Raw genomic sequence first — 17,878 nt, forward strand, 5'->3', positions numbered from 1 at the left:
TTTTTTTTGAAAGCTGGAAAAAGTTGGAAGAGGAAAGCAAGCAATTCAAAAACTATATTAAAAAAATGAAGACCAACTGAAAAGTTGCTAAGGATTGGCCATTCAATAACATACTATGGTTATACTATGGAACCGCCAAATTCTGACCCCTTAGATTTACTCCTTGAAAACAGGTTATAGAAGGCTGGGAGATGTAGTCCAGTAGTATTTGAGCAGAGTAACACTGCTATGGAAGGTATATGTTCCCCTTTAAAGAGTAATGGAGAGGGATCAGTTTAGGATGACTTTAGGATGGGTAAATAAGGTGCTACAGTAACAAATGCCTGTGTGACCCCATTCTAGCTAAGTGAAATGAATGTGCAGGACCCTAAGGGTTAATGTGCTTCAAGTTAAATATGTGGTCAACCACTTCAATGAGCAGCTTTGAGAAACAGGTGTTTCCCAATGATTCATTCCTGGAAATGTTTTCCATAAAAGCACTAACTTTGGGCTCCACAGTGTGTTGCATTTGAGAATTGAGCTCTTTAAAACCCCAGCTGTTTTTATATGTATAAAATCCATGCCCATATATAAATCATAAATTTCTTCTTATAGCCAACTAAGGGCTTTGAGCAAATGGACATGTACTTTGTATTTTAAACAACATTTATATAAGGATCATTCATTTTTAAATTGATGCTATAACCTGGCATTTTTGGGTACACAAAGTCCCAAACAGCACCCCACAAGCCCAATGAATAGTGACTGTCTATGGCAGTTTATAGCAGAATTTGCCAGAATCTACAGATTGTTAGTCCGTGCCAGTTAACATTAGAATACAGATCTAATTTACTAACAGTATAAAATGTGCAAAGTTTAGTTCCCATTTCGTATTCACAATGCCTTTTTTTCTCAGAACACTTGTAGTTAGGGTTGCCACCGATATATTAAACCCATATTCTGCATGGCTAATTAGCAAATAATTTAGATGCATGCTGCAAACTGAACTGATTTATGTGCAGCCATGCAGTATGTATCTGATTTAATTGCTAACTAGCCATGCAGTATGTATCTGATTTAATTGCTAACTAGCCATGCAGTATGTATCTGATTTAATTGCTAACTAGCCATGCAGTATGTATCTGATTTAATTGCTAACTAGCCATGCAGCGTGTATCTGATTTAATTGCTAACTAGCCATGCAGCGTGTATCTGATTTAATTGCTAACTAGCCATGCAGTATGTATCTGATTTAATTGCTAACTAGCCATGCAGCATGTATCTGATTTAATTGCTAACTAGCCATTCAGTATGTATCTGATTTAATTGCTAACTTGCCATGCAGTATGTATCTGATTTCATTGCTAACTAGCCATGCAGTATGTATCTGATTTCATTGCTAACTAGCCATGCAGTATGTATCTGATTTCATTGCTAACTAGCCATGCAGGATTTTGATTCAATATGTAATATGTATTAAAGGGGTGAGCTATCAACCCTACTTGTAGTTTATGAGGGCGCCCTGATATGGCTATGTACAGAAGGAAATGATGGAAGGCAGGTACTCAAGGTAAAGGCCTGCCTGGGTGTGCTTAATTTTCATTTACTTGATTATTTAAATGTCACTTCAACAAAAATCTAATTTTCTCTCCAAATGTATACAGGGTTGGACTGGGGTGTGAGGCTGCTACTCCAAGGGCCCCCCATATCCCTTCAGAGGCCCCTGACAACCCGCTCACCTGCCCACCTACCACTAGCCCCCCCCCGCGTGCGTACCTTATGCGATCGGAGGAAGAAGGGCAGCAAGGGAGCGGCAGGTGGGGATTGAGTCTGGGTTTGTGCGGCCCATGAGGTCTGAGGCCCACCAAGTTTTTTCCCGTTGTCCCACCAGCAATGGGAAAATCTTGGCAACATAGGCAAGTGCAACACTCGTGTTGGTAATCTACAGCTGGTATCGATAATCCCAAAAATCCTAATAAAACATACGGAGGAGTCAGGCTATGGACACATGGACTTTGCTAAGCTTAGGAGGATTAAATGATCTCTTTGAGTGTGTACAAACACGTGCACATGGGAAGCATATGAAGGCTTGACTCTCTGAAAGAGAATAATGTGAATTAAAGGGGTATCCATCCAATGTATTTTTTGCAAAATGAAAGAAAATGTAATTCTAAGCAATGCTCAAATAGAAATTAAAGTTCACCTATGTGTGGAAAACAGTTTCCCCAACCACAGCTGGGGGCTCTGGGTCTGTGCTCAGTATGTGGGAAACAATAGTACAAGTTAAAAACTGTGTCTCCCCCGAGTAACTACTCCCAATGCGGAGGTACATGTTGGGGAACATGAATACACATAATTGACATTATTGCTTCCCCAAGTCAGCCTGCAGTTTTGTTGGAGGAGCCAGTTTTGAGAGGAATAGGTGCCATTTGAGTTATATATATTGACACTTACAATGTTCAAGGAAATATTAATAATGATACTATACATGTTACCATTATGATTCAGCACCTCCTTATAATCACAGTTATAAGCCCAATATGTCATACAGTAATACTTAAAGGAAAGCTCACCAATACAAGCATACAGCCACCCCCCCCTTGCAATTTCTGTAATAACCATGCACATATACAATTCAAATATTAACTTGAAAACATCCTATACAAACTAAGAATGTAACTACATCATGATGGTCTAATACCTGGATTAAAGGGTAAGCTGGCTAAACCAATAAAGTGCACTGTTTAATATATAGTGCACCAATATGTCAAGAATGACCTAAGTCCAAATCTTATTTGCCCCTATATTTATACATGTTCTAGCAATTTAGTTTGATGTATGGTCAGTGTGGCAATAGTTCCTGCATATGTTGGTGTTATTTGTGAGTGAATAGTGTACAATAGGAAATGGTTTAAACCATGCATATTCTCATATTTTAAGTATTAAAATACTTTTAGGTTCCTGGGTCTCTTCTTCCACTCCTACTCACTATGATGTTGTATATGAAGTGTAATATTATGTGGCGTACAGACATGTGCCTATTGCAATGAATATATCTAAGGTATGTGCTCACTTGGAAACAAGTATACCCTAAATGCATCCTTTCTGAGTAAAGCATTCACAAATGAATACATTTATTTAAAGGCTTCCTGCAGGTCTCTCATAAGCTTGCTGTTATAGTTTAATCCCCTGACTCCTAGCCCTGTGTAGCCCCTTTTTTTCAAAGTTCCAGCACACACCTACTGTATACAAAAGGGTGTCTGCTGCTACATGCCATATAAATAGCCCAGACATGAACAACTTCAGCATAAACAAAAAATGTACTTCCAGACCTGTATACCATGAACTATAAAAGCCACTTTGCTCCGGAGTTAAAGAAGGCTTTCTTCCTGGGTACAAAAGATCTAAGCAAAATGTTTCACTGCCATGGATAAAACTAATAGAATACCATACTTAACTGCACGTTGACTTCTAGGACCTTTATAATACTATTACAGCTCCTGTTGGCATCCCATTGTACTTGTTATGAGTCAGGGCCATATCACAAGGTATTTTTTTCACTAGCATATCTATGCCAAGGGAGAAAACTCTGATGCCTGTCAGTGCACAGTGATGTTGGGGAAGAAGGAAGTGGGTTGCCATTTTCTCCCCTGGCACAATTACACTGGCAGAGAAAACAACTTGCGTGGCATTGCACTGAGTGCAGGGGTGCTACAATGACATGTTATAGGGGTGACTAAAGCTGGCCATACACGCACTGATACTATCGTACGAAACCTTGTTTCGTACGATATTCGGTGCGTGTATGGCATGTCGGCGAGTCGACCGATATCGGACGACTCGCCGATCGGGCAGGTTAGAAAATTTTGATTGGGCGCCATAGAAGGTGCCTGACCAAAATCTGCCGTCAGAGCTGAATCGGCAGAAGGAGGTAAATATCCTATTGTTTCTACCTCCTTATCTACTGTTTCAGACCTGACTGTGTGTGGCGGATCTGACGATGTTTCGTGCGTTAGATCGCTACGTGTATGGCCAGATTAAGTTAGACACTATGGCCCTATCTGATATATCTTAGCTCTGATATCTCAGCTCTAGATCTTGTTTTGAAAAGCAGATGTACTCTTAGTATTTTTTCTCAGTCAGAATCTTGCCTCCTGACGCTATATCAGTCATCTCGCTGGTGTCTACCTTATCAGATTTTATCAGAATTTGTCTTGCAAATGCAATTCAGTTTTGTGCAGGGTTAGACTGGCCCACAGGATATAGGGTTGCCAACTTTTCTGTTCCAACCCTACTAGGGAAAACTGTGGTGGGCCTCAATCCTGGATGACCTTGGGCTTGTCTGGTGGACCTTTTTAGCACCACCTAATTCCCACGCACCACTAGTTTGCCTTTGCAGTGCTTACTTTATACCTACAGGCAAGAAACAGCTGCTGTGCCAAGAATTTTTTTCATCAGTGATGATGTCACTGGCTGGGCCAGGGCAGGTTCTCTGGTAGGACCCCGGTGCCTCAGTCTGACACCGGTTTGGGGTACCTCCCCTAGAAGCTAGGGAGAGCAAAAGAGTCTGTTTTAGGGAAGTTATACATCCCCTTTAACTGAGCTCGCAGAGAATAGAGGCACATATTTTGAGATGTGGTCAGCAGAGATACAATAGAAGCAAAGTAAATCAAATTAGAGCCATTTGTTTGTTAATTATTTCCATGTCCTCCTATACTAGGTCATGGCTTATTCAAAATTTTACTTTTATGTCACGCATTTTTAACTTCATTGCACTGAATTTAGTTCAAGAAATGGACATGAGCCATATTGCCTTTTTTGTTGAGAATAATACTAATACACATTAAAATACTTCCAGAAACAGTGCCGAAAAGCATTTCATGGTCACTAGGGGTAATGGCACATACAGCATTTTCTCTGAAACCACATGGTGACTCTACCTAAGCTGATCAGAAAACCCTGCACTACACTGATGAGCCCCAAGAAGGGCGAAACCGGTCTGTAGTTGGGAATCTGATCAGCTATTGTCCTGGCTTCAGCTTCAAACCCAGTGGGTGAGCTGTAGCCTATAGCAGTGTTTTTCAACCTTTTTTGGGCAAAGGCACACTTGTTTCATGAAAAAAATCTCGAGGCACACCACCATTAGAAAATGTTAAAAAATTTAACTCTGTGCCCAGCAGCAGTGCCCCCCTAGTACATTGGTGCCCAGCAGCAGTGCCCCCCTAGTACATTGGTGCCAAGAGCAGTGCCCCCCTAGTACATTGGTGCCCAGCAGCAGTGCCCCCCTAGTATATTGGTGCCAAGAGCAGTGCCCCCCTAGTACATTGGTGCCCTGCCTACGGCACACCAGGCAACATCTCGCGGCACACTAGTGTGCCGCGGAACAGTGGTTGAAAAACGCTGGCCTATAGGATAAACCCATGTAAATGGGATTTTTTTAGGAGTTTGTAATTCATTCCCAGAATTCTTTTTGTTTACTCTGCAGCCATAAAAACACCTATTTGCTCTGCTCCACATGAAAACACACAGTTTTATGTTATTGCCCCAAAATTCACAGATCTTATAACTAACAATGCTTCTGCAATACAGGGCTGATTAGAGCAGAGAAAAATAAGTGTATGCCATTACCCTTATGTGCAAAAAGAAGAGAAAATAGCTAAAACAAATATTCCCATTTAAAATATATGACAGAAAATTGCATTGTCACTTTCCTTTCGATCAATTTCTGATCAATAGGGGCTGATGTATTGCCATATCGACCCTTCCCATGTTACTTCTCCTTGATTTTGCCAGACAGCATGTTGCCAGTAAACAAGAGAAACCTGAAATCATAGAATTGGTAAGATGGTAAGTTTATGTTGGCACCATAGATTCTATGGTGGGCAGCACTAAATGGCTTAAGGGCAATGGCACATACAACAGTTATACACTCATATATCAACTGTGGGCAAATTTGCACCTGGCCAGTAAGCTATAGCACGCCTATCAATGCTTAGCTTTTTCAGCCAGCTGCATGTAAAACAATGAAAGCAAAAACCTGATTTTTTTACTATCTCTTAGTTTACTAGTATTATAAATAACTATTTACTAAAAGAGATAGTAAACTATCTCTCTCTCTTTTGCTTGTGTTAATAAAGTGAAATTCAGAAAGATGGGGTTAAATTGGTGGAAAACACTGTAACGCCAAAAATTACATAAATTGTAATTGCATAGGGTACCAATGATCTTGGTGTGGGACCCAATATCCAGTCATTCCACTGCTGAAAAGTTCACATAGAGGAGTCATATATATCTCCCAATATAAACAGCTGACATTGCGCTATAATAAGTAATTCATATAAATAGTTAAAATCAATAATTAAGGTGCTAATAAGACAGTTCATTGGGGTCAATGGAATAAGTTTTTTAAATCATTGGTGGTCAGTGGAGTTTGCCCTGCCTGCCTGTGTCTTCTCTGCATTGTCTTTAGCTTAATATGCAAGTAACATAAGTTTCTAGGTAAATTAAGTAAGTTTCTAGGCAGTTTTTGTGGAATTTATGTAAATTGTGTAACATTATACGTAACTTGTATATAACTTTATATGTGGTTTATGCAATTTGCGTAACATTTGTGACATGTCCGGGCCCCCTTATGGAAGAGGATTTCATTGACTTATTATTGTTTAATAAAGCTTCTTTAGGTTTCTGTATCACTATAATCCACCACAATCTGTTTTTAATTTCTTGTACTTATAGAGGCACATCTTTCCATTTTCTTTGCTATCAAACTTCTTGTTGCTAGACATAAACAGACACAAAATTCATGGACATTATTTGTATGCTGGAACAATAAAGCCAGACAGAGATCTGGAGCAAGATTTGTGGCCAAACCTCAATTTTGCATCCCCTAAATTTAAGTTTTCCTGCATTTGGCACTGTTTTTTGTGGTTCCACCAATATAAAATGTATAATGCATTCCCCTGATTTTACATTTTCATAGATTTTTTCAGGCCCCCCTGAAAAATGTAAAATTGGGGTTTTATTGTATATCAGACCATAGCTTTGTAATAACAGGACAGCTCCACCACATGTGCAAGTCGTCTGCAGTTTTGCAGCAACCCCTAGGACATAGATATGAAAAATGAAGCCATTTGTGAAGGAGTGATATACTAATCATTGTATACTTTGTAAGCATTCTCTTTCATCCAAGTGGTGATGGAAGGAGTTTTCATATATTTATTTATCTGTTGCCACTCTTTGTCATTGTTTAAACATTTGGTTGGTCTTTTCAGCCGTATTCTCAAATTAGAGAAAGGCATCGTAGAACTAACTCATTTTTCCTCTTTTGAATGAATAATTACAGAGATAATCTGGATGTGAATGCCCAAGGGTCTGAGATGCAAAGTGCATAAGGTGTTAATACCTATTCTCGGAGGGGTCTTTGCCGATCCATAAGTAGATAGTCCCAGGATAGTAGTTGGGGGTCACAACATAAGTCTTTAAGACGTCATGCATAGTCCATTATGAGAAGGATGTAGTGAAGATGCCTGGTGGGAATGCTAGGTTGCAAAGTAAAGAAGTGAGTGAGGAAGGCAAAGTGCTTGGATGGAGTATCCTCTTACTGTAATCCCAGGCTGCAAATGAGAATTCACTAGCGTTATGCATCCTCTGGTTTGCCCTATTTTCAATATCCAGCCCATGAACAATCTGCTGCAATATGGGGAGTGATTAGCTTGTTCTCCAGTTCTACCCACCTATGACAATGGCTTGGGTCGTGCCACTTGGGGAAATGTGCTAAGACATCTGCTTTCCTATAGTATTCCAAGTGTGGAAAGGCTAAGCCACCTTGTGGCCTAGGTTGGCTGCATAGATGTTTCTTTATTCAGTGTATCTTGAGATGCCATATAAAATCAAATAATTTGCTTTGCAGTATTTCTAGTTCCTTTTTTAGGAGGAGGACAGGCAAAAGTAGCTGCTACTATTAGCTCTGTGTGTCTTCACTAAGGTTAATATCCCTCGGGGTCGCTGCGATTTTTAAAAATTGATTTCCAGCGACAAGTCGCTTGTTTTGTCTCTACAAGAATATAAATTGCCAGTACCTAAACTGACGATACTACTTCAAATCGCTTATCGCTCTGAATCGCTATGAGACCCTTTATCCAGCGATTTTCCAAAACTATTGGAATTGCTGAAAGTAAAACCCATTCAGCAGGAAGTCGCTGCGATTTCCCTATTGCACTGAATGTAATTTCTAATTGTAGGTGGGGAATATGACACCTGGATTTGTGGGAAATAGAATCTCTTGTTAGGAAAAGATGAACAATTCGTCACTGGAACCCACTTTTCAAAAATCTCCCCGTGGGACTTTAGCCTAAATCTGTCAGTGTATGTCCAGCTTTAGGGCTGTGGCATAGGGAGAGATTAGTTGCCCGCGACAAATCTCCCTTGTCGTGGATGACTAATCTCCCCGATATGTCATCCCACCGGCGAGAATGTAAATCTCCGTTAGGATGGCATACGCGGTGCCGGCGATTTGCCGAAGTTGCCTCGAGAGGCAACTTCCGTGATCGCGGTGCCACGTATGCTATCCCACCGGCGATTTACATTCTCGCCGTTGGTATGTCATATGGGGAGATTAGTCACCCGCGACAAGGCAGATTTGTCGCGGGCGACTAATCTCCCCGTGTGCCACAGCCCTTAGCTTGCACTGGAACAAACTACAGTTTGTATAAATTAGTTGCTGTGTAGCCATGGGAACAGCCATTCAGTGGGGCAAAAGTCATGTGTATGCAACAGATAAGATAACAGATAAGATGTGTAGAATACAATGGGTTTAGTTGTTACACAAGAAAATAAACATCTTAAATGACATTCATGGCTCTCTAAAGAACTACAGAATGAAAACCTTTTAAAATATGACATTTGCTGCCAAGAAATAGTTGATTTCTAGGTGCTCAATCAATAGATACAAAATTTAAATGTAAAAAAAATATTTTCACTGTTTGCATTACTGGGCCTTTAACAAGCAAATCATAAAGTGCGTAAGTCTTTTCCCGTAACGCAGGCCATCTGAACCTAGAGAACAAATCCCATATGGATGCAGCCTGCACTTCATAAAGTTCTCAGTTCCTAGTAATGTGCCAGATATAAGCTTTTCACAGGTGCCTCTCTGCATTATAATTCCTGAGGCATCATGACATCTCAAAATATTCTCAGAAGACTTTTGCCAATAAAAACAGAAAGGACTCACTTTCTGGTTTTCCGATGAAATATGCCTTTATTTTATGTTCTAAATAAAGTTCCTGGGTTGTGTATGCTACTCTGTGAGACACTCACCCTCCAGGGGACATCTCAAAGTCAATGCAAATGTCTGCGCTTCAAGTTTCCTCTTGGTCTGAAAGCCCTAGTACTGTATGTAGCGATTGTATGTAGCTTGTTGTATGTTTCCATATGTCTTATTTGAAAGGGGCTGTGTAGAAAGCCAGTATTATGCTATTCAAAGATAAAAAAGTGTAAATGTTTCTATTACTGGAATCCTCGTTGAAACTTAACGTACATTCATTTGAATGTGCTATTTTTTAGCTGAGTGTTGGAAATAAAATTAACTGCTGCTGCTATAAATGGCTGTATTTGAAATGCTAAATATGATATAAATTTATTCCTAAAAAGAATATTTACATGAAGGGGATAGTGAGATTTTTGCCTTAATTTTCTAACTTACAGCAAACTGATCAAAACTAATTACTGATGTGTTGCTACAGGTGCTGTTAATCACCTATCTTATCATTATTTCATAGAACCAATAGCGGACATTTATGACCTCAAGTGCAGTTGCATTCCCACACTGTTCCCCACAATGAGTTGCAAGTAAAAGCCCATTTATTAAAGGTGCTTGTGTCATAATATGATCCTTGCACTTCCATATAGTTGTGCTGGGCACCGCTCAGTCCTTCCTGCCATCAATTCCAAATCAATTTTTGAAATAATCCGCCAGTGGTGAAATGCGGAAATTCGCTGCAAATCCATGCCTGGCGAATTATTTCGCCCATCACTAGATACAAATACAAGATATCATAATTTACATATACAGACAAACAATTCACCAGAATAGATGCATGGTTACAACTACATACAGGAGACAATAGGGGGGAGGTCCTTGCTTGTAATAAATTGCAATCTGTCTGAAAATAAACCCTGCACAGCACATTCTAGTGTAATTATATATTTATATAATGAGACCAAAGCCAACCACAATAACAAATTTTTGCCTCCAACTCAGTCACTCAGTATCAGGCCAAAAAATAGCCACCTCAGTTGTGTGCAAGTCACAATGCATTGACTTGCATTGAATGTCGGTTCTAAAATTGTAATCCGAACTTGGACAGTAAGGGTAAGAACCCACAGAGTGACTAACCACTCTAAAATGGCTTTCACAGGCAACAATAGCAGATATCTATTGCGGCCGACTGAACCGTTTCGTGGGTTCTTACCCTAAGAACAGATTGGACCTCCTTATTGCAATGCATAATTGATGGCTGGAACCAGTTTGCTGCTGCTTTAGGGTAAGAACTGAATGGAGCGGTTCAGTCGCCCGCGATAGATCTCTGCTTTTGTTGCCGGCAGAAAGCCTTTTTTTCCCGGTGTCCCGCTGGCCAAGTCCGACCCGGTTCAAACTCAGTGCAGTAGTCTGCTTTGGGTTACCTATACTTTCCTTAATATGTAGTAAACAGTGGGGAAAAATGCTCAACGTGAAAGCTTTTTTCTTTGTGTTCAGTTAAGATATGCTTTGCAAACACATTGTGACCCAAACCCTATAATTTGCAGTGTATAGGGAACTGTTAATGTTTATTCTTATTTTTGTGAATTTTTATGTTTTTTTTCTTACTTATTACCTTATAGTGTCTATGCTTTCTGTCCCTAAACCATTTCTATAGGTTGTTACTGTTTAATAAAGCTGTAGCAATAACTGTGGCACAGAGCCCCATTGGGTCAGATAGGTTCCACTGGGTTATGGCATTATGTGTGTTTTTTTTTTCTTTGCTATGCTTCTATTTTCTTTAAAAATTCATCTATTTTATGTCAGGTGGCTTCATTCCTATATTTCTGTTTTTGAGCTTTTTACTCATGCTTAATTTGCACTTTGCGTAAGAATTCCTTTTATCATTTCTGTTCTCTAGAAGATTATAGGCCTTGTCACTAATGGCCAATTATCTGTTGCAAGGCCCTTCTGGAGTTCCATTAGTTCAGATAGGCCCACTTATACAGGGACTAAGGGCTCTGGTACACGGGGAGATTAGTCGCCCGCGGCAAAACTCCCTGCTCGCGGGCGACTAATCTCCCCGAGTTGCCTTCCCCCTGCCATCCCACCGGCGAACATGTAAGTCGCCGGCGGGATGGCAGACGCGGCGGGGCGATTTCGGGAAATCGCCGAAAAAGCCTCGCAAGTCTTTTTCGGCGATTTGCGCGAAATCGCGCCGCCGCGTCTGCCATACCGCCGGCGACTTACATGTTCGCCGGTGGGATGGCAGGGGGAAGGCAACTCGGGGAGATTAGTCGCCCGCGAGCAGGGAGTTTTGCCGCGGGCGACTAATCTCCCCGTGTACCAGAGCCCTAAGGCTCAGTGAGATAAAGAGACCACCCCCATCAGTTTTCATATCTTAAATCCACAAGCTTCTTGCAATGGATCAGTGGATTCAGTTTCATATATTAGTTACTGAAGGGATTGATTCATTTTATGTTTTATTAAGCAATGGTTTGTTAATAAATAACAGTGTGTAAGACTGTGTGTTCATTGTGTTTGTATCAGGCTGGCATGATAAGGACTGATGAGACTGAATATTTCATTGAGCCATTAGAAAAAGGAAGACAAGATGAAGAGGAAAATGGTCGTGCACACGTGGTCTATAGAAGATCTGCTGTTCAACAAAATAAAACAGCGAATCAGGAGACAGAGCACAATGAAGGTATCTCAAATATACATTAAATATGGTACTCTTCCAACATTACTAACTATTCACAAGAAGTGAGGACTAATTGCAGTCTTGCTCTTTCCAGTTTAAAGGAAAAGTAACACTAAACATTTTTAAGTAAAAAATCTATTCTACCCTGCCCCAATAATTGCCCTGTCCTGCACACCAGTTATTATTTTGAATGCTTTATTAGAAAATACCCGCTAAAACTTGGATTCCGGTCATTTGAAATAAGGTGATACGGTGATGCAGGGAAGAATCCACTATGCGACAATTGATTGATCGATCCTAGCCCGACTCCTTCCTATACAGAAGGAAGGCTAGGATTGATCAATCGATCGTCGCATTGTGGATTCTGCCCTGCACAGCCTAATCGCCTTATTTCAAATGACCGGAAGCCAAGTTTTAGCGGGTATTTTCTAATAAAGCATTCAAAATAATAAATGGTGTGCAGGACAGGGCATTTATTGGGGCAGGGTAGAATAGATTTTTTACTTAAAAATTTTTAGTGTTACTTTTCCTTTAATATATAGGTATGGGATTGGTTATTATCGAGAAATTATTTCCTTTTTCTCTGTAATAATAAAACAGTAACTTGTACTTGATCCCAACTAAGATATACTTATTCCATATTGGAGGCAAAACAATCCTATTGGGTTTATTTAATGTATAAATAATTTTTTAGTAGATTTAAGGTATGATGATCCCAATTACATTTATTTAATGTATAAATAATTTTTTAGTAGATTTAAGGTATGATGATCCCAATTACAGAAAGGCTCAGGTCCCGAGCATTCTGGATAACAGGTCTCATACTTGTAGTACTGACAAAGGCCAGAAAATTATTCTTTCTTTGCAAACTAATTTATTGAAGGTGACAGATTACTCGAGGTTCAGGGGTCAGTTTTGATCAAGACTTTATCACAACTTATTTGATGTGTGTATGTGTATGATAAATGTGAACTTTCCTTTTTGAGTATGATATTTACTGTGTCAATTTAGGGCAGTTTATGTCTTTTAATGGCTTCTAAAAGTTCAGATGTTTTGTTCTGTGAGGCCCAAGCAGCTTCAAGAAAAATGAAAGCTCTTACAGACTCCCCCAATGTAAAAATACTCATTGTATGGGTCAGAATACCTCTCATCATGCCTGAGACCAGCTGCATGCATTCTCTAATATTGGCCACAGCAGGTAGCACTATACCATAACACCATTTTCTCAAGCCGTTACTTGACCTTTAAGCTTTTAAATAAACATTATCACTTTCTTTGTGTTTATTCATATTAGGTGAATAAGTTATTTTCTGCAGGGGAGAACTAATGCTAGTTTTGCTTGAGGACATTGTATATAACATGCCAGATGATAAAGAATGGTACTTCCTTCATAAAGATAATAAATCTCTAGTCAAAAGATCATGAACATTTTGATACCTTGTGATGACTATGATTATAGATATGTGTATTACTTCTTTGGTAAAACAAATCTGCATATAGCACAGGGGCATTTGGGGTGGTATTTATCCCATCTTCCCTTGTATCCATCCTAAACTGTCTCAAAGAACAGTTGAGAAACCTATCTCCATATGAGTAAACAAATAATGCCTAGATTGAGTTCAGGGAGGGTCCAGACATGCTAGTGGGTCTATATAGCCTTCTCAGTCAAAGTAGAGGCTGTGTTTGAGATGCAGGAACAATCTTGTTATTCCTAGAAAACATTTTTCCTTCATCTTTCAAACCACTAATATCTCTTTGTGTATAAAACAAATGTGTGTTTTTCTTCTGCTTTGCTACGCTGGTTATGCACCTGTAAGCCTTCTGAGTAAATAGCAGTGTTCTTTGTTCTTTTGCTCTGAAAAACCTAGCATCAATGAAAAGAGAGGAACCATAACTCATATGGGGAATATGTTATAAAAGGTGGAATAGCTGGCAAGCTATAACATGAACCCCAAGCAACCTGCAGATATAATCATGTCTTTATGAGTCGTTCCAGTTTAACAGTTAAACAGAGTAATTAAAGCAGTTTTACTAATTTGTATGTGGCAGGACGTTGAGGCTTCAAAGGCTTCAATGTGACGTTGATGTGGCTTAGATGTTGAAGAATCTGAAATTCAAATCTATTGACATAGTTATGTCATAAGATTTGAGGAATATTGACCTGCTAAACATATAGGTCCAGAGGAATTGCAAAAGAATACATGTATATGGAAAATACATACTATAGGCACAAGTGCTGGAGTACCAAGGGAATTGCCCCACTTAGGGGCAGATTTATGATTGCTCGAGCCTTTTGGCTTTAGCAGTCCTATAAAAAAACTCAGTGAAGGGGTTTTGGGGAAAAAAACTTTTTTTCTTAAATAAGAAATAGGCTTGGCAATCATAAGTCTGTCCCTTAGGAGCAGATTTATCAAAATCTGAGTTTAGAACTTAATATATAAAAACTCATGGCATCTTTTCATTTCCATGGGATTTTTTGAAGCGTATTTATCAATGGATGAAAGTTAGAACTCACCATTTAATAAATATGCTTAAAAAAACCTCCGTGAAAAAGGGCACGGTTGCATCAAATCAGGGCGCAGTCGCAATGAAAATCGCTGGCCAGAAAAACAACTGGCGGGCATCAAAAAAGACAGAGGCGACAAAAAAAATCAATCAACAAATGCGTTTCACAAATTTTTCGCCGTTTCACAAATTTTATGGCTAAACGGGACAGATTCGCTCATCACTAGTATTAAGCTCTAATTTCACATTTTGATAAATCTGCCCCTTAGTGTCCATACACAGAGCACTTGCACAGTACAGCTTACACAAGTATACGCCTGCTGCCTTCTGTAAGTAGCACCTTGCCCCATTTAGTGCTGCTATATGAGATTATTATAATGATTTCCTTAAACATAATTCTGCTAACCCTTCATTAAAGGGGAGGTTCATCTTTACAAGATACACTGTTAAACAACCAGTTTCTTCATATACAACATGTTTGCAATTTATTGTCATTAAAAATGATGCATTGTTTTTGAGTTAGCTACCTCGATACATAGCATCCAACTCTGAAGGGATCACCAACACCCCGGCTGAGTGTGTTCATACAAGTCATGATATACAGTATCTAGTAGAATTAGGTCTAAAAAAACTTCATGTTTTTTTGAAAACCTTTCCCCTCTCATCCGAGTGGCTTCCTTCATCCAAAAAATAAATGCTGCAAACAACATTAAAAAGAAAAAAAAGTCTCATCTACCTGTTTTCCGTGTACAGTCTGTGCCTATTCTTAAGCTGTTGTGCACTCTGGCCTCACATATTAGCTCAGCTGGGTCGGGGAATCCTGGGAACTTTACTTTGCACCTGCTGTATTGCCATAAGGCGTCTATTCCTGTACTTGTTCATTGGTGTCGGAGGAAGCCATTTGTTTCTGTAGCTCACTAAAAGTAATCATTGGCTTTATGTGTTGTCACTTTGTTCCCAGTAGACTTAATGAATGTGAGATGACAGCAGGCCATTCCTACTGGATGTATATATGAAAAAGATGCAGTGCTTTACTTAAGAATGCATTTTTGGGATTCAGCAGAACCCTAACATATTTTGCAAGAAGTGTTTAGCAAAATTTAGAGGCAGTGCAGATTTATCAAAATTTGAGATAAGAGCTCACCACAGAAAAATCTACCCACTTTCCATTCATGCCTAATGGAATTTGAGAAGTGTATTTTTGAAATAGTGCATTAATTCTATATTTTGGTGGCATTACTGTTGGCCGACTTTTACTGTATACATAAAAAATATCCAATGTGCCACGTAATTAAATGTTTATGTACAAAACAAGTTAAGGTCTTTTATTTTCTGTTAGTTGCAAGGAATAAAGTTGGTGACCTCCCATATTCGTTGGATTTGTTACAAGACGGACTACGTGAAAAAGAGAGAAACAAGCGTCATGCCAAGAAGGATGACTACAACATTGAGGTGCTGCTGGCAGTGGATGACTCCGTTGTGCGTTTCCATGGGAAAGAGCATGTGCAAAACTACGTTCTCACCCTCTTGAACATAGTGAGGTTTTTGCAAATTTTCTTATTTCAGTTGTTGGCTGTTTTATTGTTCATTATTTGGTGTACAGTGCTCAGTGTATATGTAGAGCTTACAGAGCTGGAGAAAAGTCAAGCTCATTGGTTTAAGAATACAACCTTGAAATGGCTGTAATGTGTGGTCGACCAACATTAAATTTTGCCAGTATGGGTCCAATTGTTGTTTTGGTGCCATGATCTGAATAAGAGACATCAAAATCACAACCTGATGTGCCATTGTGCCAACCAGCTCTGTTTCACACAAATGCCTATTCTGAAGGTACTCAATCAGAGCACAGAATCTATAACATTGTACTACTATAAATTGTTTGTAGAGCATCTATGAAATTAATCATATACAATAAGCTCCAGAAGTTTATAAAGAGTTTGTAAAGCCCTGTTCCAAAGTTAGGTCTTATGACTGGCAGAAACAGTGAGGGGTTTGTACATAATGTATTTTTCAGTACTAGGAAATACATATGTGCTTGTTACCATTGCTTGGATGTTTTTAGTATCTTATATGTTGATGAATGGAAAAGACATCTAACTAGCAGTGTAGGAGCCCATATGTTTTTTAAAGTGTCTGCAATTTCCAAACTCCATGGCAGAAGCTACAGAACTATTCTAGTGTTTATTTATTCTTTACTTTTAGGCCATCTTTCTTAGTATGTATTTTTTAAAGGGGGTGTAGACCTCAAGACCATGTTAAAATATAGGATACAGATACTCTGTAAAGGAAAAATGTCAAGGATCTGTCACAGATATGGATTGTAGTGATAAATATATTAAACCATGTATTTAAAGGTCTTGTCTTATATGCATGCATACATAATTGCTAAAGATGGCTCTGCAATACCCTGCCCCATCAAATCTGAATTTTTAGACTTTCCTTTAATACAATTCATACACACATAGTATACATGGCTGTTGTAATGGAATATATCAGTGCAGAATTAAGTATTAGTATTTTCGGGTTAGTATTAATGTAGTAATAATACAATCTCCCCTTTCTCTTTAGTGATGAGTACAGCTTAGCTTCAGTACATATGCTTCAGTTTTACTGAAAATGCCAAATGCAATGCTGATGTCTTTGGGTTTTGCTTGTGGAAGTTATCTGGGCACCAGATGCTGCCTGTAGACAAATTCTTCCCGTTCCATTGCCCTTCCTGATCTCTTGTTGGTGGCTTGTAAATTTAATACCCTTTTTAACTAAGCATTGATTTTCTCAATACAGAAGATGTGATATTCATTTCTAGAGTGTCTGTACTTGGTTTGTAGAGCATCTGTATATTAATATTCTTTTTTGTCCTACGCCTTCAGATTGTACTTGTGTATGGGTGACTTGGTGCAGCCATCAGGTCTATAAAACAATCCCAAGAATGCGTTAATAATAGCTTTTCGAAAGCTTTGAAGCATATCTGAACACTATTATGAAGCATCCACAGTAAAACACAGACTGTCCCAAAAATCACCATAAGGAATGTTATGGCTTTTGGAGAAGCTATTTGTTATCTTATCCTCTACAAAATGAATGCACTTTAAAATGGCAGTGTGTTCAGTGCAAATGGCAGGCATGCGTAACAGAGATATAATTATTTCTTAGCTGTCAGACATAAAAATACCTTATTGCTTTACTATACATTATATGGGTAATTGTTTGCTTTCTATGTACATACAAGCACATTGCTTTATAACTGCAAAGTTACACTATCTCTTCTTAGAGACATACATATACACACATTTCTTGCTATTATGTAACAGGTTATTGTGCTCAAACCAAATGCAATGGAGGACTTACATGATGATGTTGCCATGTTGCCAAGCATTGCATGATTTGGCCCTAGTGAAAGGAGTAAGAAACAACTGATAATGAACAGTGATGTCTTTTCCAGCTGAATCACATGT

The 17,878-nt window shown here is 39.0% G+C and overlaps 1 protein-coding gene across 2 annotated transcripts in view; it reads left to right on the forward strand.

Moving 5' to 3' along the window:
• Positions 1–17,878, forward strand: part of adamts14 (ADAM metallopeptidase with thrombospondin type 1 motif 14) — a 76,131-nt gene that overhangs the window by 6,670 nt on the left and 51,583 nt on the right. For both annotated transcript variants that reach the window (XM_031906242.1, XM_031906243.1), the window contains exons 3-4: positions 11,765–11,921; positions 15,763–15,959. In XM_031906242.1, coding sequence (XP_031762102.1) covers positions 11,765–11,921; positions 15,763–15,959 — 354 coding nt within the window. The remainder of the gene's footprint in view (positions 1–11,764; positions 11,922–15,762; positions 15,960–17,878) is intronic.

The sequence above is a fragment of the Xenopus tropicalis genome, chromosome 7 (genome assembly GCF_000004195.4).
Source record: "Xenopus tropicalis strain Nigerian chromosome 7, UCB_Xtro_10.0, whole genome shotgun sequence".
Taxonomy (NCBI): domain Eukaryota; kingdom Metazoa; phylum Chordata; class Amphibia; order Anura; family Pipidae; genus Xenopus; species Xenopus tropicalis.